The sequence below is a fragment of the Corvus moneduloides genome, chromosome 4, assembly GCF_009650955.1.
Source record: "Corvus moneduloides isolate bCorMon1 chromosome 4, bCorMon1.pri, whole genome shotgun sequence".
NCBI classification, from domain to species: Eukaryota; Metazoa; Chordata; class Aves; order Passeriformes; family Corvidae; genus Corvus; species Corvus moneduloides.
Window position 1 is genome coordinate 64,284,964 of NC_045479.1, and position 25,294 is coordinate 64,310,257.

At 37.9% G+C, this 25,294-nt stretch overlaps 1 protein-coding gene across 4 annotated transcripts in view; it reads right to left on the reverse strand.

Annotated features, from left to right (window-relative positions):
• The window catches only part of SEMA3C (semaphorin 3C), a 117,993-nt gene that overhangs the window by 16,830 nt on the left and 75,869 nt on the right, over positions 1 to 25,294 (reverse strand). For all 4 annotated transcript variants that reach the window (XM_032106441.1, XM_032106443.1, XM_032106442.1 and 1 more), the window contains 6 exons: positions 23,634 to 23,753; positions 21,659 to 21,801; positions 19,564 to 19,678; positions 17,359 to 17,428; positions 14,549 to 14,693; positions 9,546 to 9,768 (listed from right to left, as the gene is read on the reverse strand). In XM_032106441.1, the coding sequence (XP_031962332.1) occupies positions 9,546 to 9,768; positions 14,549 to 14,693; positions 17,359 to 17,428; positions 19,564 to 19,678; positions 21,659 to 21,801; positions 23,634 to 23,753 (816 nt within the window). The remainder of the gene's footprint in view (positions 1 to 9,545; positions 9,769 to 14,548; positions 14,694 to 17,358; positions 17,429 to 19,563; positions 19,679 to 21,658; positions 21,802 to 23,633; positions 23,754 to 25,294) is intronic.

Genomic DNA, 25,294 nt, shown 5'->3' on the forward strand with positions numbered 1-25,294 from the left:
AGGGAAAGGCAACAAAAAGTCAGAGTGTGGGATAATGACAAGAATAAGCATTTTAACTTGGAAAAAGCACAGTACATAGAATTCTTCTTACCGGAAGGACCTAGAAATTAGACTGAGTAAATGAATCTATTTGCTCAATACTGATTCTGAAGAATGAGAACACGTGGTACAGATTTTTTTCAGCCTTCAAAAGTTTTAAGAGCAATGTAGAGTTGTGTAGTTGGTAGAACATTAGTAGAGCACAATATAGACAAGTATCTACATGTATTTTTATTAGTTTGATACCAAGGAAAGGAAATTTCAGCTTCCTGTTTGGCAATTCATAATGAAGACAATGTAAGCTGAAAAAGTTCAATTTTGGTTTTGCTTTAAGCTCAGTGACTAAATTCTGTAGCTTGAGCTGCAGGGTAAGATGATTACTGTAAGCAATTTACATTTCCTTATTTCACTTGGCGAAGCCAGATACTACTACTATTTATTATTATCATTATTATTTTCAAAAAAAGGGTTTAAAGACAGAATATTGATATTTAAGGACCTGACCACACACAGAGCAGATTGCAGTATTTTGTCTTTAAAAAAAAGAAGGAAAAGAGAAACTGAAAGCTGACAAGACTTAAAAATGTGTAACTATCAATGGTACATGCTCAGGGCATGTTAGGCATGAATTTTTCATGAGAATTTTCTACAGAGACATTTATTCTCATTATACAATGGCATGATAAAACAGTTCCTTCTGAAGAAAATTTACTGGAACTAAATCTTGTGATAGCACAGCTGTGGTCTAGCCTGGGTGCCAGTATTAGCAAAGCTATGAAACTCTGAGAGAGATTTACTGACTGCCAGGACCCACCGAAGTGTTAAACTGCTGCAGATCGTTTCTCAGAGGAAAGGAGAAGGGTGTGTGTGTATTTCTTCTCCTACTTAAGGGAATAACACACTCACACACATACACAACTTCATTCCAGTCTGCCTCTGCTTCTTTGCATCCTTTTATCAATTCTCTAACATTAGACTCTTACCTTACAAAATTCTCAATCAGAAGTGCAGAAAGGAATTGAAGCCTTTTGTGGTTTTTTTTTGCCTGCAATGTGTCAAGTACCTGTAACCCTGACATACAGGGCACTAAGCGTGTTGACAGTGACCTTACCTGCAAAGGAATGTAAGGCTGCTGAGCCTCTGAAGAACCGGTTTATGTCAATGATCCATTAGCACATGCCACACATTTAAAATTCCTAAATTGTCTTGAGTCCTCGAACATAGCCCCCAACTGAAATCAGAACCTGAGGGGAGATTTTATCCTGGGTATTGGCACAGAAAATACTGATAATGCCTGACGCCAGGTCCTTGTGTCCTAATAACCTTTCCTATTTGTAAAGTAGGTTCCTATCTACCTTTTTGTCACACCCCAGAAAAGTACACAGAGGGAAGGACTCATTCCCTTCATACTCATTCCCTTTGACTCAATATTTTACCATTTGCTTTGACTCAGTATTGAACCATGATGGACAGATCCTCACATAAAGGAATGTTCCATTGTTTCAAAGAAGACTTAATACAACATTTAAAATAAATATTCAAGTAGGGAATAGAAAGCTATTGATTAAATAAAATTGCTTAAAGCAAGGGATTCTAATAGTCTGTACCTACACATCTCTCTCTATATATCTATATATAAACACTCCCAATAACAGATAGCTTATAGGCCATAGTTCTCCCATTGCTTCTAAAAATAGACTTGCTACTGTTGCTCAGCCTCTTCCTTAATAAGTGAAAAGGAAATATTTGTCCCCAAATCCCACTCTTTATTTCTTTCTCAGTAGCACTGCTGACTCCGCTATAAACACAAATTTGTATCTGACAAATCAAGTCACTTACATGTGTTCACATAGAAAGCTTATGGTATACTTGAGTTTTGTTGAAAATCTTATTTGATTATTTCTGCTAATGGTAAAGCAGTGAATTAAATTCCCTGGGTCATAGGAAAGGATGAAGCACTGTGCACTGCAGAACATTAATGCAAAGTAGCAGTGCCTGAGCTGTTTCCAAGTGTATTTCACAATTGATATTTTATGTTGTAAATCAGGCATAAGAAGTCATCAAACAAGTGCAAGTGAAATTTTTTCAAGTTAAGGTCAATGTATGAAATTATAAGGTAATCCTCTAAAATTCATAAAAATGAACAGCATGGTTTCCTTTGCCATTTACTTGTTCCTTCCAGAAATCCACTTGGAAACAGTTCTCCACTGCTATGATTTCACATAGTCATGAAAAAGCTACTATGTTTCCAGAATATCAATCCACCACTAGAAATGAAGAGGCAGATTTTTCCTCACCACTTTCCTAATTCTCCACTGGGAGCCATTTGCAGCCTTGCATCAGCTCAGCAGTCTGTGAGTCAAGTCGAGATGGACAAACAAAAGGGAATCTCTCTCAAGCTGACAGCAAGAGAACAGGAGTGACTCCAAGTGTTTTTCCATTTCAAACCTGCTTAACAAATGCAGGTGTCCCAGCCTGACGTGAAAGACAATGATACTGAGATCACATTCCCTCTGAGAAACTGGGAACAGCAAGGGAGGAAATTGCAGGCAAAAAAATAAAGGTGTAGAATGTATTCAGAGTGGGAAATAAATGAAGAAGGAAGGCATTCCAATAAATGGAATGGAAGCAGAAGAGGCATATAATAATCATCATAATTATAATAATATTCCTTGAAATGTGAGGCATGATTCTGGACTGATATTAATCAGCTAAGTTTCATCAATACCAGTTAGATTGCACCTGATTACATTAATTCCTGGTCTGCCTGACCATGGGCAATTGAAGAGGTAAAGCTTAATGAATAGACATGGAAACTACAGTTTTTTGGCTGAATCAGAAGGTCTGAGTTTTAAAACTCATTCTCTGAATTTTGATTAGTTTTTGTTTCCAGTCCTAAGTGAACACTGCAGCTGTCAGTAATGTGAGCCTCAAAGAGAGCCATGACCCATCTACCCCTGAGCCACATCACATGCACAAATTGAACTACAAATAAAACCCCCGAATTTTCCACATCATAAAAAAATGACTGCAATAGGCACCAACTTCTACTCTGACATGAGTTTCAAGAGGATTCCCTCAGTAATCCCCACCCCTAATGTGCCCGACACTGCTGGAGACCCTCTAAAACCTTTTTCTCCATGTTTTACCTGTCAGCCTAATGGCAGCTAATTATTTCTGGTCTCTTATCTGAGTTGAACCTGATGTATACAAATAACCTTACAAAGAAAAAAGAAAGCAAAAAGTTTATAGAATGTTTGAAATCTGTCTGTTTGAGAAATTGTTGAGGCTCAGCAGAGCACCTGAGATGGTGGCAGGTTAGCAGTCAGGGCTGACAGCCACGTTCCCACACTCTGTGTCTGCTGTACCTCAGAGCTCCCACCACGGCCACTAACCTCTCTGTGCTTAGTTCACTCATCTGTCAAATGGCGGTAATTTTTTTCCAGCTCATAATATCTCTGTGAAACTTCATAAAATTCAAGCTGCATCAAAGAACAAAAAGACAGATACAAATGCTTACACTTGAGGGCAGAGTTTTCGTATAGCCCCAGCTCAGTCAATCTTTTGGGACACAGTGTGAGCTTGCGTGCATAAAAACTGAGCAGGGGAAATGAAGCAGGTGGAAGTACGCCCTCTTAACTTACATATAATCATAAAAGTTTGTGAAAAAGCTTTGGATGAATAGGTCAACGAAAGGTTATGAATGACTCAGACACTATGACCAAGAGGAAGAAGGAAATTGTGTCTGACGCCTGTTGTGCCACTGTTGTGCAACATCATCTTCCCATGCTTACAGTCACGAAGCTGCAGCCAGGAAAACTATGGGAGACAAGCTTGCTCTTTTGACCAGATTATCTCTCTCTGTTAGAATCTGTAGATCATTTGGCTATTGCATTACTGGAGGCTACTGTTGTCAGCAAGGGTTAGTTTTCCAAAAAGACAGCCGTCATATGACACCGTGAAAATGAGTATTACAAACTTATGCTCTGGAGGCACTTAATGCATCTAGACTTTGAAAACAAATGTTTCATCAGAGAAGCAAAGATAATAAGAAACATCGATCAACCTCGCGCCACTTCAGATGGATGTGGCTGACATTAATCCATTAATCATCTCAATAAGCCACATGAAGTCTGAAGTGCCTTTTTACAACAGTAACTTAGATCTCTTTCTAGAAAAATGGATCATATCTTGATAGCAAGGACCTGAAAAAAATCCATTGGTGCCCATGGCTGTTTAATGTACCCAAGTTTGACCCAGACATTTAAATATTTTCATAACACCAAGAGCAATAAAGACCCCCAGGAATAACCTTTTGGTTGTGCAATCTGTGTGTACTTTGACCAAAGGCTTTCGTACTGCAAGCAGTAGGTGGCATGCTTAATAAATGAATATTAATCTCATGAATATGTTCTCATGGTGTTTTACTGCTGTCTTAAATCTCAGATGGAAAACAATCTACTAAAGGATGAACACAAAATGTTGAAAGCTCAGATTCTTTAGATATAACTGAAATGAGTAAACAAATTACAGTACAACTCTAGGGTGAATCCAAAAAACTCAGGACTGAGTCCTGGCACATCACAGAAACTGAATAATTGAAACAAAACTCTAATCCCAAATTCTTGAACTGAATATGTTATTACTCATTGCGTAGAGAAAAAATACCATCAGCATTACCCTAGTCAAACATGCAAATGAATGATTACATTCTTTCCAAGTAAATTATCTCTCGTGTTTCTGTTTGGCTTCCCAAAGGTAGGCAGACAGCACCCTTCTCTTGTAGCACTACTCCCTACCAGTCCAGACTTGCTCCTTACTCCAAATCAGCTCACGTCAGACAGGGGTGAAGAGATCCCTTTGGGCAGATGTAACCAAACTAGCAAGTTTTCTTAAGTGCTTTGGGAGCCTTCATGTTGAAAAGCATAGGAAAAGTAGGAGATTGTAATCATTTGAAAAGCATGGAATGCCACAAGAACAATGTCTGTCCCTGGGATTTATTTTGTCTGCTATGTAGGTAAGAAAGGGAGGAAAGCAGTATATTAACTCTGGGTATGGACCAGCCCCCGTGAGCTCAGCACTTCTGTCTGGGGGTGCAAAGGAAACACCACATTTAGTTCACACTAAGGTGAAAAAATTACAGAGCTGCCTATACCCTCCTGTGCCACGGCTACATGGTGAACACCACTGGGGTTGTCAGAGCTCTGTACTTCTGTTATTCTTAACTTGCATTCAGGAACTGATTTATTACTAAGGCTATAGAGGAGGAAGAGAGGAAAAGCTAAACATTTTGTGTGCTTTGCATCTGGCAAGCCATAAAACACTTCGATTTCAAGCATGAGACAGGTCACTGACAGTGACAGACATGGCGGGCAACATCTCAGTTCAGCAGCAGTAACTCATCATTTGAGCTGAGTGTAATTGTCACCAGGCGTCAAGTCCCATTGTCTCCGGCTGTGGGGCTCCAGACTCCCAAGGAAATTATCACAAGAAATTCTCCCATACAATGTGGTTTTTGCATTTGCTGGGATGAACTGACACCAAAGCAAATCCCCTCTGCATTCCTTTTGACACTTAATATCTCTATCAAATCCTCCTGAGTCTCACAGAAATTAGAGAATAAAGAAAACAAGTTTCTCCTCTCAGTGGCTGAAACTTGATCACTTTTATTTGAAAGGGCTGAGAAATGCAGTAACTTACATTGCACCGATTTCTTTTGAGGAAGACCTTGGAAGCTATTAATGTCCTGTGCCCTGCTCAGGAAGAATAGTGCCTGCCCTCCATGTCACTAGAAAGCAGAAAATGATCCTCGTCTCCAGTGTAATGAAGAAGATAAAGCAATGAATGTAAAGTATCAAGAGGTGCACTTTTTGTATCTGATCCATAATGGGTCCTGTCCTGATACACAGAAGAAGATTGACGTATGATTATGTTTTTAGCAGCTCATGTGTGTGTATGAGGCCACATTGATCACCTAGAAAGAGTCAGATGGTCATCAAAGGATAAAATGAAATTACCTATATTTATCTCTTGCAGAATTATTAAAATGTTTACTAGCAAACTTTGATTTCAAGCACATTTCAGTTTTTCAACACTTTTCCAGCTTTAACTATCACTGCTATATTAACAATCCTATATGGTTTGGGAACTTATGTCTCGATCTTTTCCACTAAGCTTAGGTAGAATTTTCCTCCAAACAATATTAGATGCATATAGAGTATTTTAAAACAATGACACCACTATATATTGAAAAAAAAATTAAAATGTTCATTTGAAAGATCTGTACTAGCCTACCAATCTATTACTTTGACTAAACACAGTAATTTGTCAAGGAAGAAAACTAACAGGAATGTAAAACTTCTCTTTTACCAAGTTTTCTTGTGAAGTTGTATAGCAAGAGTAGGGACACTAGTTGTTGACACTTTTGATACTTCCATAGTAGAAAAAGACTTTACTTATACAGGAAAGGAGAAGAATGATCCTAACAGGTCACAAAGTCAAGAATTTTATCTGCATTAATTAAACTGAACAGAAAATGTGGTTTTAGGTACCCACCTTGAAGAAAGCCCTGTCTTAATTAGGTTAATTTAGTAGTTTCCAATAGCTCTGCAAATAGGAGATATCCAAAAATACCTTAAAACTCATTTATCAACTTCCAACCAAGGAAACAAAAATACGCAAAACTGACAAAATTCCTTATATAATTCATTACCCTGACTATGGTATACTAAGCATTCACTCTACAGCAGATGGAGATTTGGTAAACATTTGGTGGAAAAACATGGAGTCATAGAATCATTTAGGTTGGAAAAGACCTGTGGGAATATCACTTGGGACCAGGGGCCAGCTGGATGTAACTCCATTCACCACCACTCTTTGGGTCCAGCCATCCAGCCAGTTTTATACCCAGTGAAGATGTCCATGCCATGATCAGCCAGTTTCTCCAGGAGAATGCTGTGGGAAATGGCGTCAAAGGCTTTACTAAAGTCCAGGTAGACAACACGCAGAGCCTTTCCCTCATCCACTGTGTGGGTCTCTTGGTCATAGAAGGAGATCAGGCTGGACAAGACGATCTGCCTTTCACAAACCCATGCTGGCTGGGTCTGATCTCCTGGTTGTCCTGCACATGCCATGTGACAACACTCAAGATAATCTGCTCCGTGACCTTCTCCAGCCCTGAGGTTTGGCTGACAAGTCTGTAAATTCCCCACATCCTCCTTGTGGCCCTGCTTATGGATGGGGATCACATTTGATAACTTCCACTAAGCTGGGTCCTCCCCAGTTAGCTAGGACTGCTGCTAAATGATGGAAAGTGGCTTGGTGAGCACTCTGCCAGCTCCCTCAGTACCCTTGGGTAGATTCTGTCCAGCCCATGGACTCGTATGTGTCTGAGGGGTGTAGCAGGTCACTGACCGTTTCTCCTTGGATTATGGAGGCTTCATTCTGCCTTATTCCTGTCTTCCAGCTTAGGGGGCTGGGAACCTACAGAACTGGTCTTGCTACTATAGTCTGAGGCAAAGAAGGTATTAAGTACTTCAGCCTTTTCACTGTTTCCCTCCTGAATCCAGTAAAGGATGGAAATTCTCCTTAGCTCTCTTTTTTCTGCTAATGTATTTATAGAAACATTTTTTATTGTCTTTTACAGAAGTAGTCAGCTTGAGTTCTTGCTGGGCTTTAGCTCTTCTCATTTTCTTCATCCATAAACTCACATGAATGAAGTGGTTTTGTTTTCCTTTCACTTAACTGCAGACACCTGTAGTCTGTAGAAGACATCTGGTGAAGTCCCATGCTCAAAGCAAATCCTATTAGAGCAGGCTGCTCAATGCTGTGCCAGTTGGGTTTTGAATCTTTTGAGTCTCTGAAGATGGAGAATTCATAACCTCTCTGGGTCCTTTTTCCACTGTTTGATCACATTGATAGTGATAACTTTTTCCTTTATATATAATAGCAATGTCCCACATTGCAACATGTGTGCAGTCCCTCATCTTGGCACTGTGCACCTTGAGAAGAGTCCCCATCTGCTTTTTCCCCATTAGGTGGTTGTACCCACCCATTTGATAGTTGTCAACAGCATTAAGGTCTCCCCTTAGCTTTCTCTGAATAAACTCATTTTCTCAGTCTTTTCTCATACATCACATGCTACAGTCTTTCAGCTGATCTTGCTCCGTTAGGTCAATGTTTTCCTTGTACTGGGGAGCCCACAGCTGGACACAGTACTCCTGACAGGAGCCAAATACAGGTAAAAAGTCCTTTCCATCAACCTGTTTTCTGGATACACTTCTGCACACACAGCAGAGTGTGCAGTTGGTCTCCTTTGGCACATAGGCACCCTGCTGATTTTGATAGTTGGAGAGGTTTTTCTAAGAACAATGAAGAGAGTTATTTTTCATCATTTCCCTATAGAAGCCTGACATTCTTGAGAGATTTTTAGGACCCGCTTCCTAAATCTATTATAACGAGATGGTTACTCCCAGCCCCATGCGAGTTTGTTGGCAGACATGGTTATTCTACAAACAGAAAACAATCAGGACCCCAATAATATGTGAACCATAAAAGCAATGCAACCCATCTCTGTAATCACTTTCTGATGTTCAGAGATATATTTGTTCTCCTAGAGTTCTTTTCCTTTGTTCTACTTGAAACCATCTGCAGTAAAAAAGATTAGCCTTTGTGCCTGTCAGCCTCTAATGCCCTGTTAAACCAGTGGGAGTTTCAGATGTGACTCCTAGGGTCTAGTCACAGCACCACTCTACTTGTCTGCTTCAATCTGAAAGATGTGATTCATACCTGAATATTTAAAAAAAATCAAAATTGATCAGTCCAAGGATCACTTGACCTGTTCCTTGCAGACTTCAGACGCATAACACCAGATTCAAATTTGATGTAAGTAAAAACAAAATATAGGTTATATTAGGCAGAAATTATTTTAGAATGCTTGGATCAAGTTCTCTGTGTCCACTACTGCTAGGACTCTAACCATTTGTTTCTTTTTCTCTTCTAAGTACTTCCATATTACTACTGTTTTCTGAAGGAGTTGTTGTTTCTGCCTTTGCAACGTCTTGATCAGATCATGTTTTTCTTCAGAAGTAGCTTACACAGTAGATATTAAATAATGATGATGAGAGTATACAAAATTATAAAGCTAGACTTAGATATTTTTTTCTCATGCTTGAGATCATCAAATTCTAGTGTGGAATCATGCTGGAGACACACCATATTCAAGAGAAGTATTATAATCTAGATCCAATAAAATACACACTGGTGTTGGTTTTTGTCTCACAATTAGGACCAATACATTGTATCTCTTGCACATAATTGATATCTATAGTAAATAGAAAAATGCACAGAAAGTAAAAAGAACGTATTCATGGATTTCTATAACATTTCTGTAGATTGCAAACATTAAAAAAAAAAAAAACTTCTGAAAGCTGTAAATTGTAATAATCAGAGTTTATTGCATATTATATTGCAACAGAGGAAAATGAATGCTGCCAAATTTGTCTTACCTGTTCCAAGAAACAAGACGTGGTATCTTCCATCAGCAGCATTCACTCGATCCACAGCAATCTTTGTATACTTGTAGTCAGCTCCTATCCGGATGATTAATGGCCTCTTGTGTATTGGGTAAATGGGATTAAACATCAAAGGGTGGTTCCTAATGAAGGTCACAACGTCGTCTGGAAACTCTTTGGTTGTCCGCATATTGGGTGTGAAGGCTCCTCCCGGACACTGTAAGAAACAGCACAGTGATGCTGAACAACTCTTATCACCTGTCAGAGAGTTTTCATCTCCACATCATTTACAAATATTGACAGATAGTTGACAAAGGAAATTCCCTAAAAACCACTTCAGACTTGGGCCAAAACTTACTGGGCTCCAGTAAGGGGAATGAAGTGCTGAATAGCTACACTTTGAACTCCCATCAGTTCTTATAAAAAGAACCAAAATGTATTTTTGCATTTTTGAAACCCAGCTTGATGGGAAAGATGTGTACTTCTGAACCTATTTCTACATATTTCATGCTTCCAAACTGCCTGTTGAAAAAAAAAACATTAAAAAAATCTAAGAGATTGGTATGGGAAGATACCAAACTTTTGCATCTGGTTTGTTACAGAATTAGTACAAAGGTAGGAAACAAAATCTGATACTTAATTGTAATTTGGCCAATATCCCTCTTGACATTATGTTGATTATAAGATGATGAAAAGGCCTGTGACTTGTCTTCATTTGAAAAAGCAATAATATAGAGTTGATGAGGGAGTCCCATAACAACTTATTTATATAAGTTGTTTATATATGTATATATATATATTTTATATATATATATATATATATATATATATATTTATAAGATTGTGTATACTTTCCCCTATGCCTGAGAAGTAACAGGTCCATGAATACTTTGGATGCTTCTTTAAATATAATGAAGAACTATCCAAATAATCATCCCTGAGGCATTCTGGACCTCATAAGAAAATAAAAACCATCTTAGAAAACTCAGCTGTTTACTGAGATTGAAACTAAAAGGAAACTGTGAAGAAATCAGAGCTGTGCCAGTAATTGGTACAGTGTTCTGGATGTACCTGTGTTAATTTAGATGATTTTTATTTTTTGCTACCACTACCTCACTTCTTATTGCTGCTCCTGAGCTTTAATTTTTTCCCCTTATCATATTTCTGAGATGTGAAACTCTCCTCAGAGTATTGGAGATATTCAGAAGTGTTTCAAAGCAATATTTTTCCAATTGGAAAATGATTTGTTCAATAAAAACCACTTGATGGAAATTTGTTTATTTTGACAAGGGCCATTCTTACATCTAGGATGGAATTTCTGGTCAAAACCATGGACAAAAAATAACCAGTAGCTTAGGGAGAGATTTACCTCACCTGACTTCTACTCTCTTAAAGTGAGGCATTTATTCTTAGGTTTTCTCTGTAGTCAGTAATTCAGACTAAACACCCTGCTTTTGGATGGCTAAAATTACATAAAATGAATCATATTCTGAGAGACTTGGAAACTGTCTGGGGATATATGACTCATGTGTCCATCCTACCTGATGAGATGCAATGTTGGAATTTGGGTCTTCAGCTCCCAGGGCATCCCTGTAATCACAGGTGGGAGTGCCTGTTCTACCCTCACTGCTAAAAGCTGTTCCATATTGTGCACCTATTCATTGGGCATACCAGGAAACAAGTAGAGAGGGACTTCAGCCTAATCACAGGCTTTGGAGTCATCTTCTGGCTCAATCAGGAGTAAATTATTTATACAAAGTAGAATTCTTTAAAGAAGTTGCTCTGGCATCAGTTACCTCCAGGAAGAAGAAGCAGAACTCAGCTCAGATATGGGTCATTTCTCTCATCTGACATCCTCGACAATTTATTTTTCTGGGCTCATATTTATCCTAAGGGTTTTGTTTTGGCTCTCATTAGAAATGATAGTACATGTTAATGCTCTAAGATTGCTCAGAAAGTTCAATTCTTACTATCTTGCTTTCTCTACCCCATCTAGCATATTCGTCCACATTCCAGAAAATGTATGGAACTATCTGTTAAGATTAGCAACAAATTCTGAAAAAAGAACTGCATTCATCATTACCAAGATAATTCCACTTGGTAGTGCTCTGCCAGACCCCAGTTCCTTTCAAGAGGGATTCAGTTTCACAGACAGTTCAATTTAAACTTTCCTGTCTCACATTGCTCTATTAAAAGTCTTTCTCTGATACTTTCAACCCTTCCATTCTTGACTTGGAGTCATGTGACTTTTGTCTGTGACTTCTTGCAAAAATGTCTGTGCTATGATTCACACCAGCATGACCCTAAAAACTTACATTATATCACTGTCCTGAGCAAAACCTTAACAAACATCTTTAATCAATTAATTCTTTTGCTAAACCAATGACAAGCAAAAGATGATACTGAAGAAACCTAAGCTCTCCCTTTCCTGGAGGGATTGAACGTGTATCCTTCACGCCTCATTCAAGGACTTGGCTACACAATCTTACGTTCACAGTTGATTACCATGCAGTAAGATTGCAGAGAAAACCAGAATTCTTTAATTTACAGTATGCTGTAGGTACAAAAACTATTTCTGTAAACTCTGAAAAATGGAAACTACTCTCAAACATCATTGAGTTTAGTAGCAAGCTGCCAGTTATGTATTTTTTTTTCCATACGTAAGTTTTGCTTGTGGAGAAATAAGAAACCATTGGTATTTAGTGAAGTCCAGCCAGACACTGCTGAGTTGATCATGGCCAAAAGAATGCATTGCTTCATTTAATCCTACTGAAGCTACACTGAAGCCTTTCCATTGTTTATCCAGTATTGCGACATGATGAACTTTCGTTTCTGTCCAGAGGTTTAGTATGAATATCTCTTTGGGCAACTGTAAAGTAGGATTTTCCATGTCATATAAAAAGACATCCGTGTCTAGTCCAGCATCCCAGAAGTTACAAAAAAATACATTTCAGAAAAAAGAGGATCAAGTCCCATAGTCTGCAAGCATGGCTGATCAAAGTTAACTCTTTGAGCACTAATTCTGAGCAGCAAAAAATCCCCGTGTCCCGATTTTCACTTTGACATAAGTGAAAAATAGAGTTTGTGGCAGACATTTAAAAGTGGAATTTTTTGGCAGTGAAATAAAAGCAAAGCCAAAGAAATTCCATCTTAGAAAATATGACTAAGGTACTGTGTTTTGCCTGAATCATGAAGAAGCACAGAAAAGCCAGTAATCTGAAAACCAGCAATGGTCAACTAAGGAATCTCTATGAGCTATGATCTAAGAATTTATCTTCAAATTCAGAGCTCATCGGCACATCTGAAAAATGTAGATAATTTCTGTCACCATGTTAAATCCAAATCTGATTTTTTTTCCTCCTTTCCACTGTGCTGCCCAATTTCTTTAAGCCCATCTGGAATACCTCAGAAGCTTCTATGAGGCGAACCAAGAAAAACATGGCAGTGGTTGAGGAAACACATGCAAACAAAATACTCTGAAACAGCAAGAAACTTTGAAATGTTACTAATCACAAGAGTGTGAAACTTCCTGTTTAAGTGGGTCTTTTTTTTAAAGCCTCAGTGAACTCACAAGATTAGAGCTGTATGAATTAATTGCAAAGAAAGATTAATGCTAGCAATAGACCTTAGTGGAATGTCAGGTATTGATTAGTTAATTCTAGAGATCTGGGAATGTAAAGTCCTAACTCTTATAGCCAGCAATATCTGCACAAAAATGTCATGAAGGATTGTGTGAACAGGGAGAACTGTTCCATGTGTCTGAGCTATTCCATGTTCAATAGAGAAAGAGAGAAAAAGTACAAGATCTTGCAGCACAAAGACAAATCAGAACAAAATAGTGATATGGTTAAAAGTTCTCACAGAGACTGGCAAAATTAAAATAAAATTTAATTTCCTGTGATAAATGGAAAAGCAACAAAGTATTAATCTAAAAAAATAACTGTAACATTGACAGATAATTTATGATTCTCTGCATACCTATTTCATTCTGATACTTAAGAAATTGTAAGACCTCATAGGAGTCAACACACACCCACAGTACTATACTTCATTTATCAAATATGGATTTAGAGATGATTCTAGGAAAGCTTATACATTTTTTATTAAAGACTGAAATATCATGTGTCGCATTTCTGCTAAATCTAAATTAAGAATAGTGAAAATAAGTAAGTAAATAGATAAAGAGAAAAGTGCATTAACAGCAATTTTTATACACCATGAAGCTGAAAAGTAAGAAGAAGTAATAGTTCTGTTTAAAATACTTCATGAGCTATATCTGCACAACTTGGAAACAGAGCTAGCTCTACTTGCGTACAGAATTTATTGGAAGATTATTACTAACCCTGATACACTGAAAGAAAGTCCTGAAAAATTTTCAAGGCATACAAAAAGCTTTCTTAAGAAGGAAGACTATTGTGAACTGAATGGCATAAAAACCCATCTACTTCTAAGTCTCTCTTCTAAGATTCAGAACCTGACAGGGTATTAGTTAAGTGACCAGTCCCAGAAACCTTGTTCTCTAAGTCTCCTACTACATCTCCTAAACATCTGAGTAGAGGTGCAAGACTCTGGAGAACTAAAGAAAATTCATACAGACAGAAGACAGAGTTACAGACAGTTGGATCCAGGCTGTAAAACACACTAACAATGCTGTCTTTGCATGCTTATTTATTTAGCTACATTTTCCTCAAATGTGCCCACAAAATGAAAATGCACATGCAAACAAGAAGACTGTCACATAATGAAATTATTCTTATCACCTTTGCAGCAGAAAGAGTGATTAACATTTTACATGACTTTTAATTCTTTCTAGAAGATTTCCAGACACTATGTGATTTGCAGTTGGATTTGTAGGCAATTGAAAAGCAAATAAAATAGTTCTGAACTGTAACTGTCACAGTCACATACAGACTTCTCTCCTGGAATAAATAATATTTATTTGTGCATTAAACAAAGACAAGCAATTGGCAAGACTGAATAAACATCCTTGTACTTACGGTGCCAGGCCGCGGGTACGGAATTCTGCCCTGATATGGAATCAGCTGGTGGTTTGGGCCCTCCTTGTGTGCAAATGGTCCATTGAACACAGTCTGGATGTCAGACAGATGATACACACACACGGCTGAGCCTTTAAATATGGAGCTGGAAGACAGAAGAAAAAGCATTGCAATCTACCAACTTTTTTATAGCTTTTCCATAATTTGGCCTGGTCCAATGATGAAAGATACCTCTAAAATAATATATTTTATACAATTTAATATGGATTTAAAACATTTAAAATCGACTGATCTAGCTGCCCAATATGCACCACTACCTCTTAAGACTTAGCACCTTTCTGAACAGTGAACTGCAAAAAGAGAGAGGAAGGCACTAACCTACTGGTGCAATAAGAAGACTTCCTAATGCTAAATATAAAGGAAATATAATCTGGCTCCAGTTAAATCAATGGCAAAAATATTGCTGACTACAGTGAGACAAGAGTTTTGTAAACTTTGTACTGCCAAGCTCAGCACAGGTTTCCAGAACTCCCTACCAGTATATTAACCACAAGACCTCCATGAGCCTCCTGAAATACATGGCTAAAACATTAATAAAAACATCCAGAGCAATTACAGTTGGTTGGATTATTATAATCAGTTTCCAGCCTTTTTACGAAAAATGGGGACTTGTGGCTGTAAAGGAATTATTCCTATACAGTCCTGAAATACACCCATAAAACTGATCTTATGAAGACCCAAGTTTGAAGCTTCCTGAGGAGAACACAGGCAATCACCTAAGAACAGGGCATGTTCTTCCCACTGTTCTGGATTCAGCCACGGGTCCAGTTAGCACAAGCCCTGAATGGTCTCCATCGCCCCATGATGATGAAGGGCACTAGGGGAAAAAATTCCCGATTGATGGTAATGCTGACTACAGTGAATTAACTCCCTCATTTTTCCTCTCACTGCGTGTAAGGTTTGTGATATTTATATTTAAAAAGTGGAAACTCCAGACAGTCTAAAATCTGCCTGGTGTTAAGTGTAGGATGGAGATAATCCAAGTTACTGTTTTCAATTGAAGAAGAAAAAACACTCCATAAAAAAGCCTGAAAACATTACACATAGTGTCTAAACAACAAAAGTGAAATCCACATTGCTCTCAGCTATATATGGATGAGTAGAATGAACCTTTTAGATTGATTATGGTATTTGTGGAAATTTTACTGGGTATTAATAGATTTTGAGAAATGCATTTAGTCTTTCCAGATGTTTTATGTTACATTTTCAGCATATTATGACACTAAAATAATTTAGTTCAGTATTACTCGGTTTTCTTCTGTATGATTTAGATAAAAATACTAGTAGTTATTACTTCCTGTGATGTTTCTCTCTTGCTTCTTTTATGAGTTGGAAGTCTACAGAGGTGAAGATACAGGAACTATTAAGGAGTTCCTTAGGGTTGCTGTATTTAACTAGGTAACACATTCAACCTATAGTTGAACCAAAATAAAGTAAGCATAGACCATGTAGTTCACAAAAACAGAAATGTATGTGTGTAAAACCTTCAACAGAGAGAGAAAACATCTTGAGAGACAGGAAAAAGTGAAGTTTCCTCTTTTTTGTCACCTTATGTGGTCCTGGGATTCAAACCTCATTTCCACTGGAGAAATACCAGAATTAGGTGGAAGTGTTACCAGCTCAGCCATGTTGCACCCCCAGCCTAATGATAAGTGTTGTTTTACTGCTAAACATAAGCTCATCCTTTTCTCTTTTTGTGAAGTAGGAATTATAGACAGCACCTAAGTTTACAAGTCATGTGATGCTTTTCTTTCCCAGTTAAATATCAGAGAATCATATTCTCCTGTCTTATTTACCTATTTGAGTAAGCAGATCCCTATATCTCTGTGAAAGAAGTCTATTGGGGAAAAAAAAACCTGAAAGGATTTTTTTACTAAAAATTTCCATTAAAGGAATTAATTAATAAGTTATATAATTTTCTAATTTGATCAAATAAACTAAATTAAAAAAAAAAAAGTGGAAGACCTCTTAGAAGGTAAGAAGTAACAGCTAAATAGTAAAGGGTACCATATCACAAATCAGTGAGTAGTAACTATTTTTTTTCTGTACTAACACGATGTGGTGAAGGCAAGAGGAAAAAATGAGAAAAATAAAAGTAGAGGTGGAAGAATCTATTGGTCCACCTGTCAGTTCTAACTTTGTGGACAGTTTCAGCATCGTAAGCCATATCTACTGCTTCCATCACCCTTGGGAGCTCAGTAAATGCTTTCTAAACCTGACAGTAAGTGAATACAACTGACTGGTAACGGGGAGCTGCAAGGAGGTGACCAAATGCCACGTAAGCTTGTCCCTTTGTAGCCAACTGAAGCCAAAATGGGTTATTTGCCATCTCTGTGATCATCAGCCAGCTGAGAGACTGGAAATGATTTGTATGAATTCATGTAAGAATTCCTGGTTTGATCCTTCAGGGTGCTGGATGTTCTTCAGGAGGTGTTAAGTGCTCTCAGATGCCACATGAGTTCACTGCATTGAAGTCATTTGGCTTTCCACTGCTGAACAGTGACAAGTGGCCCTCCACAGAAATGTTTTCCCAGTGCCAGCTGACAGTATGTCAGGAAGCAGTTTGTTCCAAGGAGCATAGCTCTGACATGGATACCAAGAGCAATGATACTGAGGCTCCTTCATGCAAACCACAGCCGCAGCAGACACACAAAATTGCACAGCACAGTCTCATCCACAAAACATCAGTTTCAGTTTCCATACAGAAGATCAGGCAGTTCAGGGAATATTTTTCAAATCTGCATGCTTACCTTGATGTTGTGAAAATTCCATACACAAGTGTTGTTCTGGGGTTATCTGTCTCTAGGAGAAACACATCCTCTGTAAGAAAGAGAAAGAAAAATGTTTTGAATAATAAGAAAAACTTTATTTTCCAGTTTAATTGATGACTTTATTCCTCCTGAAGCCAACAGTAGTTTTATCTCAGACTTGAACAGGAAAAAGGAGACTTATCACATGAACAGACCATATATGCATACATCTAGCAATTTAACATTCAGAAGCAAATTTGGAAATTAACTCCATGCCCACTAGCCTTATGGAGACAGAAGGCAAAGATTTTCAAACACATTCAGGATCCACGTCACACATTTCTCTCAGCTGTATCTCATTTCAGCAGGTTGTTTAGCAGTAGGAAAACATTAAAGTTGCAATAGGTTAAAGAGAAAGAGTTCCCATAGATGGATGTAATCGAAAAGAGGGAAATTAGGTGTTTTACTGTCCACAATGCACTGCAATGCCCTCACTACTGCACTTTCAACATGATATGAACGTCATGAAGCTTTGTAGTAAAGACACTGAAAGATGTAAACCTCTCTCCTCCTGTTGTGTAGGGATTAATTGACTGCACTGTGCAAAACTGTACCTACTCACTGAAATGAATTTACCCACTATTACCTCTGATCTGTTGATTTTTTTTTTTACACTTCAGTGAAAACTACTTTAATCTCTGACAGTTTCTCCTTGCAAATGTTTTTAATAACTATAATCATGCTACCTCTTAAACTTAATTTACAACACAAAAAAGACTGAACTGTTTGAGCTTTTTATCACAGAACATGTTCTTTAGCTTTCCATTAATTTATGTGGCTCTTTCATTTAACCCGCTGAATTTTTTAAATATTCTTTTCAATATGTCAAAAGCAAAAGACTTCACCATGCAGAACTGGAAGTGTTATACTCTCCTGCATTATACATGAACACAGAAGCATGTGTTTGCTCTCTCCCAGTGCTCTGAATTTCCAGCTGTGATTGTATTCTTCCTCTTTGCTATGGAATTGTGCTGGGAACCCACGCTGAGAGCATTGTCTCCTATTCACTATGGTCCTACATTTTGTTATACAAGAAACTAAAAGCAGTTATCCTACTGCTTTGTTGAAGAGGAGGGGGTTGGTAAATCACAGTTCTGAAAGATGAGCCTCTGAGGCAGTGCTGAGGCACTGTGAACTTCAGAAAATCTGTCCTCCAAACACCTTACACATTCCGAGCTAGAGCAAGTTAGGATCTGCTCCTAGTCCCAATCGGGTTCCACTGAAACCTTGAACCAAAGTAACTACACCAAATAGTTGCAAATACAGAAACTCAAAAAGACTCCAAACCCCATATACTCTGGTGAAAATCAGGAATAACAATTGAGAAAAGAGAGAGGATACAATGGAGAGAAGATCAGAACCAGATGCAGACCCAGTGCAGGGCACATTAGCTGTTTATATTATTTATTTTTATAGTAAAGCACATACCAAATCCTTCCACACCTGATTTTGCACATCTCAGCTGTGGAAAATATAGAATTTGAAACTTTCTGGTAATGTTGTTTGGCATGTAGGTATCAAGACATGCATCTATTAATTCCATCATTAAAGGAAACCTCTTGTGATTGCTGTATAGATTACGGATTGAATATTTACAGTGTTTCATATGTTGAAAATTTGTGTGACTGAATGATTCCTGACAAATTATATTTATTCATAGTGCTATTGCTGGTGCCAGTAACAGGATTTATTAGTGTTACCTTGAACTACCAAATTGAGGACTCTACCCCGTGATCAAAAACTAGAAAAAATGTATTGTGGAAAAGTTGTCTGTTACGCAGCGGTATAAAAAACAGTTTCAAAGAGATGTTAAAAATCCTCTATTGTTATCCAAGCTAGTAGTAAAATCGTACGAGAGTCACTTAAATGTTCCCTTCCAAATATTAATTCTTTACATATATCATTGTTTTACATAGTCAAGATTAATTACCTTTATTTCAAAGGTAATGATAATTACACTGAGAGACCTATGAAGAATTTTTTCATTTCCCGTCATAACACTGCAAGAGGGATTTTGTCATGGACTTCTGGTGCTATGATTTCACTGTTAGCAACTTCACCAAGGAACTGTATGAAAATCAGTCATTAAATATCCACGAAGTAAAGCATTTAGATGAAAATTTTAAGGAATGTTTTTTGTCATACCTAATTCATCAAAGTACGTTTCTGTTCCATCTTCATCCATTACTGAGCACACAAGTCTTGCTTTCAAGAATGTTGTCCACTTGTTCACAAGACTGCGCTGACCACCTGTGTCATTCTGGAAAGGAATATTATTTTCAGAAAAGAAGAAATAAAACACAGCTAACATTTTACTGGGCTTTCCCACATTTTTCTCAGGTTAATTAATTATCTATATAATTATCTGGTGAATTTAATATTAAAAATAAATAGTCCTAAACCAAATCCCCTCATCTAAACATTCCATATGCAGAAAAAAACAAAATCTAGTTTTCTGAGTGGACCTTCTCTGCTGGGCTAGCAGGCTTGGAGGGCTGGGCATTAGATTTTGTGCATCAGCAGTGTATGCTATTAGGATTGGAAGTGACTGTGGAGTCCTGTATCACTCATTGACACCCAGGACAAAGCCCATGCTATCTCTAAGAGGTCACATGGTTCTCTAGAGGGATGTTTCTTCTAGTCCTGACAGCAGCAGAGCTGCACCTGACCCAGTAAGCCATGCTGGCACATGAGGTGGATATGCCAAACAATATTCAGAAATGAAGGCTAGTGTGGTTCAAGCTAGTTTTGCACTGTTGCAAGTCCCGGTAACTTTGTCCAGAGATGATTTGATCACAGCTCGCTCAAGGATCTTTCCAATTTTCTATGGTGCGAGGTGGGAACTGTAACTGCCAAACCAGACGATGCAGCACTGAAGTGCCAGATCCTGACTAACTGTGCTGGTGAATGCCTCAGGTAAGAGCAGTGTCTTCCAAACTGCATAGCATGATGTCACCCAAGGAAAGAGAAAACCCAAAATGTAGAAGCTATTGAAATGTGATTTCAGTGAAGTGCTCTGCATGTTTCACTGGTGCTGTTGGAGTTGGTAATCCAACTTTTTGGGTGACTTATAAGGAGTCTTTTCAGGGGGTAATATATTTGGTGAGACTCAAAGGTGTTGATACATGAATATGATGGTATGTATACAAGTATACAAATATGACTGGCTCAGATTTATTTTCATTGGCCTTGGGATTCTGCCACTGGCTTCAGTCTAAGTCTAAACAGGCTTAGGCCTTTCAAAAATAATCTGGGCTTCATTAAAACAGTAAAAAACCCAAATACAGCTGTAATTGTGTAAAAGAGCTCCTTGCAAAATACCCAAAAAGGCCTTTTGAAAGAAAATGGAGATTATAAAAGAGATCACATGCCTCATCATATTGCCAGAATATGACAAATGCCCTCACACCCGGGCACAACAACATCATAAAGCATCAAATTCTAAAGAAGACCCTAATTAAAGACAGGGAATACATAAACACTCACAATGAACTTCCTGAAGGTTTCCAAAAGAAGGAATGAATAGGCTAGCAGTAATTGTGAAATTATAATTTTTTTCTCATTAAAAAAAATTGATTTCACCAGAGATGTTAATAGCTACTTCAATCATTTTTCATCTATAGTTGAGTAGAGATACGAAAAAACCAAAATAGAGACAATGAGGAGCGCTGTGAAAAAAAATTAATTATTGCCCAGGAATAGCCATAACTCCTGAATCAAAATTTCCTGTGCACATTTTTAAAATTAGGCTCACACATGCATCAATATAAGAACTCAGGAACAACAGATATCATAAAAATGAAAACAGTATTTGAGTGTTAAATCAAACAATTTAAAAGCTTTATATTTCTAATATGCTTCAAATATTTTGAGTGTGTGTGTGTGAAAGCCTTCACTTGTCTTAAGTTCATTTTTATTAAGAAACTAATGTGCCTTATTTGTGCCAACGACAGCAAGTTTGAAAATTCAACACTGGTAAGTATTCTGACTCAGTCAGAGAAATACACAAATCCCTTAACCTCCACATTTCCATATCCTTACATGTATATTTAGATATATATAACAGGTTCAGACCCCAGCTGTGAGTTCAGTAACAGCTCTTTTTAATTATGAATGGTGACACAGAAACAGGAAATTTTGTCAAATATAAGTCAAAAGCTTTTCAAACATTTAGTCCTTTAGATTATCTTGTCACACTAGCAGCTTATCCCAGCAACCTGGCAAACAAAATGGTTCTTACTGGGCATACTCTTGCAATCATTGAATGAATTTGCTTTGTGCTGCCGCTGTTGTCTGTGAGTCTTTCTTTGAAGAAGAAGTAGATTTTGGCATCATTGGGGTCTGTGCCATCTGGGATAACATGAGCATCCACAAAAATAGGCTCTGAAATGAAAAAGTTTACCAAATGGATGAAACCAAAAGATGTATCAGTATAAGCAACAAACGATTTGACATTTAGTGACTGCTTCAAGGAAGTGCTGTATATACCAAACATCAACAAGTCAATGGCTCCTTACTGGCAGCCATAAGTTTTTGCATCTTCACATTTTATTTCACAGCAAATTCTTAGAGAAGCAATCCAGAAGCAGTGGTATGAGATTACTGCAGAGACTCAGAGACTTGGAGGAAGAAGAGAGAAGAATCAGTGTGTTATCAGGGGCACTTATGGAAAGTCTCATTGAGACAAAACATAAAAGTAAGCTGGAACACCTCAGAAATATGTACAAATAAAGTTCATAAATGAGAGAGGAAAACAGTCTGTGTAACCCAGAAAAGGAAAGCAGGGCATGCAAATGCTTGAGCAGCATTTGACTTCATATCAGAGGCTGATAAACACAATCAAATGTACAAGTAAAACACTGCAGAGAAGAATTAGGGAGAGAGCAAAATAATTTATAACCTTAACATCAAGCATATAATGGACAGTGCAACAGCCCTCAGAATACCTCCTTTGACTGAAGGAAGAAGGGGATCCTCTCCCTGCATGAAGATTTTGTCTTTTCAATGATCATACAAGATTGCTTGTTTGGTTGAAGGGCAGTGCCAATTTTGAAACAATCTGACACAAAGGTTGAATGTCTGACAGAAAACTCTTTTTAGACTGCAGCATTTTTCCATTTGCATAATTCTATTCTCAATTAATATAACAAGTGTCATGTCTCTGGCTCCAAAAAGACATGGAAATAAATTGTAGTTTCAAGTACCTGTTTTGAACATAAGTAACGAGTAGATTTCCCAGAAATTAAGCATTTTTAATTTTCTTTTTCTCTTATTCACTTTAGGATGCACATGTTATGGTGTGCAGATAAGTGTAAGAATGTAGAGCAGAAGAAATATTTAGGAAGCAGACAAAGTTTGTCTTTCACAGTGAAATGAATTTATTGTGACTGAAATCCTGTGATTTCATTGTAGTCACAGCCAGACAGGAATAATAAGTCACCATAAAAAATGTCAAGACAAAACCACAGTAACTTCAATATACCTGAAGTTTTTTTAGAATCGTAACTGCTGTGTTAGTTGCTCTATAGCCTTTCACATCTACCTCTGCTCAGAATGCTGACCACCATTTTAATTCAAATTGGTTTCACTGGAAGGAGTCTTCTTACCAGTAAAGACAGGGAGAATTTTCACAGTGATGTCAGTGAAGCAAAGAGTTAAGTGCTGCCACTCAGAGATGAGTTTTTCTACTGTGTTTGGATAACCGATTCCTCACCACTGAAATAAGAGGCAATGATCCTCATTGACTTCTCTGATAGTGAGACACTCTTCTACACATCTTTTGAATGCAAGTGGTGGTGAGTCTTCTGTGCAGAGATGGATCATCTTGAATCAACTGAAGCTGGTATCTTAGAACCAAACACAGATTTAAGGCAATAACTGATTCGTGAGAGGTGAAGGCACTTTCCCAGAAGTCAGACTGTCTTACCACTTGCCACTGGAAAGGTTTTCATACACTTGCCCTCAAACAGTTTGGTTCAGCCTTAATGCAGAAAAGGCCCTCATGTGGGGTGGCCGAAGAGCTTGGTTCATGCAGGGATCCCTCTACATCTGTGCATTGTCTACAGTTTGTATTTACACACATTTCTTCATGGTTCAACTTCATAAATTAGATTCAGAGACGAGCTCTTTAAAAGATAAGGTCTTTGTTTTAAGCAAAGGAAAGATGAATCTCTATGACACCCATTAAAAGCACTGGTAAATCAAAGGTGTCTCACCACTCAGCCACTTGGAGTTGTGCTGGTCAGTCCTCACTGCATTCCTCCTGGTCAGACTGCGAAAAATGGCTGCATCCGTCCCCATGAAATCAATATACATTCCTGAAAAAAGCTCTTCATCTGAAAAAAATTGAAATGGAGGGAGAATTGTTATGGCTTTTGGGAAAACAAACGTTTATTTTAAATTCTTCAGCTCTTTATTTACACGAGTCTATACAGATAAATAGTGGGTCATGGGAATGAGGTTTCCTCTGATTTACAAAGACTCAGTCAATAAAGGGAGAGTCATCAGATTTTTCTTAGAGATTTTATGGAACTGTACCATTAAATGCCACAGCAGAGCTGCATATGTGGGGAAACTTTCTTGATAGTAAGTTTAGTTTTTCAGTTTCCACTGCTAGGGACCACTGGAGAATCAGGTTAGTGCTGTTAAAAAGTATCACATTCAATATCTTAAGAACACACTTCAAAAAACTTTTTTCTTTGTTACGGAAATAGATGAAGCGACTGAGTAGAGTTTATTGCTGCTGTAAACTGGCACAACATCTATTGCAGTCAGTGGATCAGTGCCAATTTTTACCAGCAGCAGTTAGGACTGCCCCAGGCAGCCTTGAGCTGACTTCAGTATTGCAGAGGTCTGACAATTATATTATTGAACTTCACCCAGAGTAATATGGAGCAACAGTTGTCCCTTTTTGAGTACCTGGTTCTAAGTATAGGGTCATTATGCTTGAGCAGAATGAGACATGCAACTCCTACATTAACAGAGCTATAAGCTTCCACTCCCTGTGCAGGGCTGAAAACTCAGTCCATCAGTCAGGATGTCTATCTGTGTTTGTGTTTGTGTGTGTTTGCATAAACATGTATATACAATTACAATTATAATTACATGTACTCTCATTTTCTACTCTGTAAATAACCAAGCAATTTCCACTGACTAATGACAATGAAACCCCAGAGTAGAAAACAGTAGCTAAAATAAACTCTAACTCAGAGTGGGAGTGGTGGCTGAATATATTCCAGTACAGCTGGGTCCTTTGATTGATGTTGTCCCTATTCCTGGACTACCCAGAGAGTGTGGTCAAGCTGGCAAGAGTCACAGTCTCAGAAATACTTGAGGCTATTTTCATGCTGTTTTTGTGTGCGTGTGTGTGTCTGTGTGTGCTCATAATCAGCATGCAAGACTATTGAGAAGCTCATGAGAGTATTAAAACTCTGGAGATTTTGTTTTTCTGCTTCTAACTGGAGCCTGAACTGAACCCTGGCAGGGCATCCAGCAGCCACTCTTCTGCTCTCACCTCTCCCTGTGATGACAAGATTCATACACAGGAGATTTAAGCAATGCATTTGCTGCATGTTGCTGAAGCATTTACTTCCTGAGCAGGTATTGACAGAAGGATGTTAGATCTGTACAAATCTATATTTTGTATATTTGCCTCCTTGCCTCAATCCATCAGAACTTTATTCTTATTATGGAACAAATTGTCTGAAAGAGATCAGGCTTATGGTTCTCACTAAATGAGAACCATTGTGTACAGTCCTGCGCATATACACATATGTCCACACTTCAGCAACAGTACTATACTATGTAATTTTAATCCTATTACGTATAAATGCTATTACTTATGTCTTAAGCTTTCCTACCGTCTGCTTGCTAATCA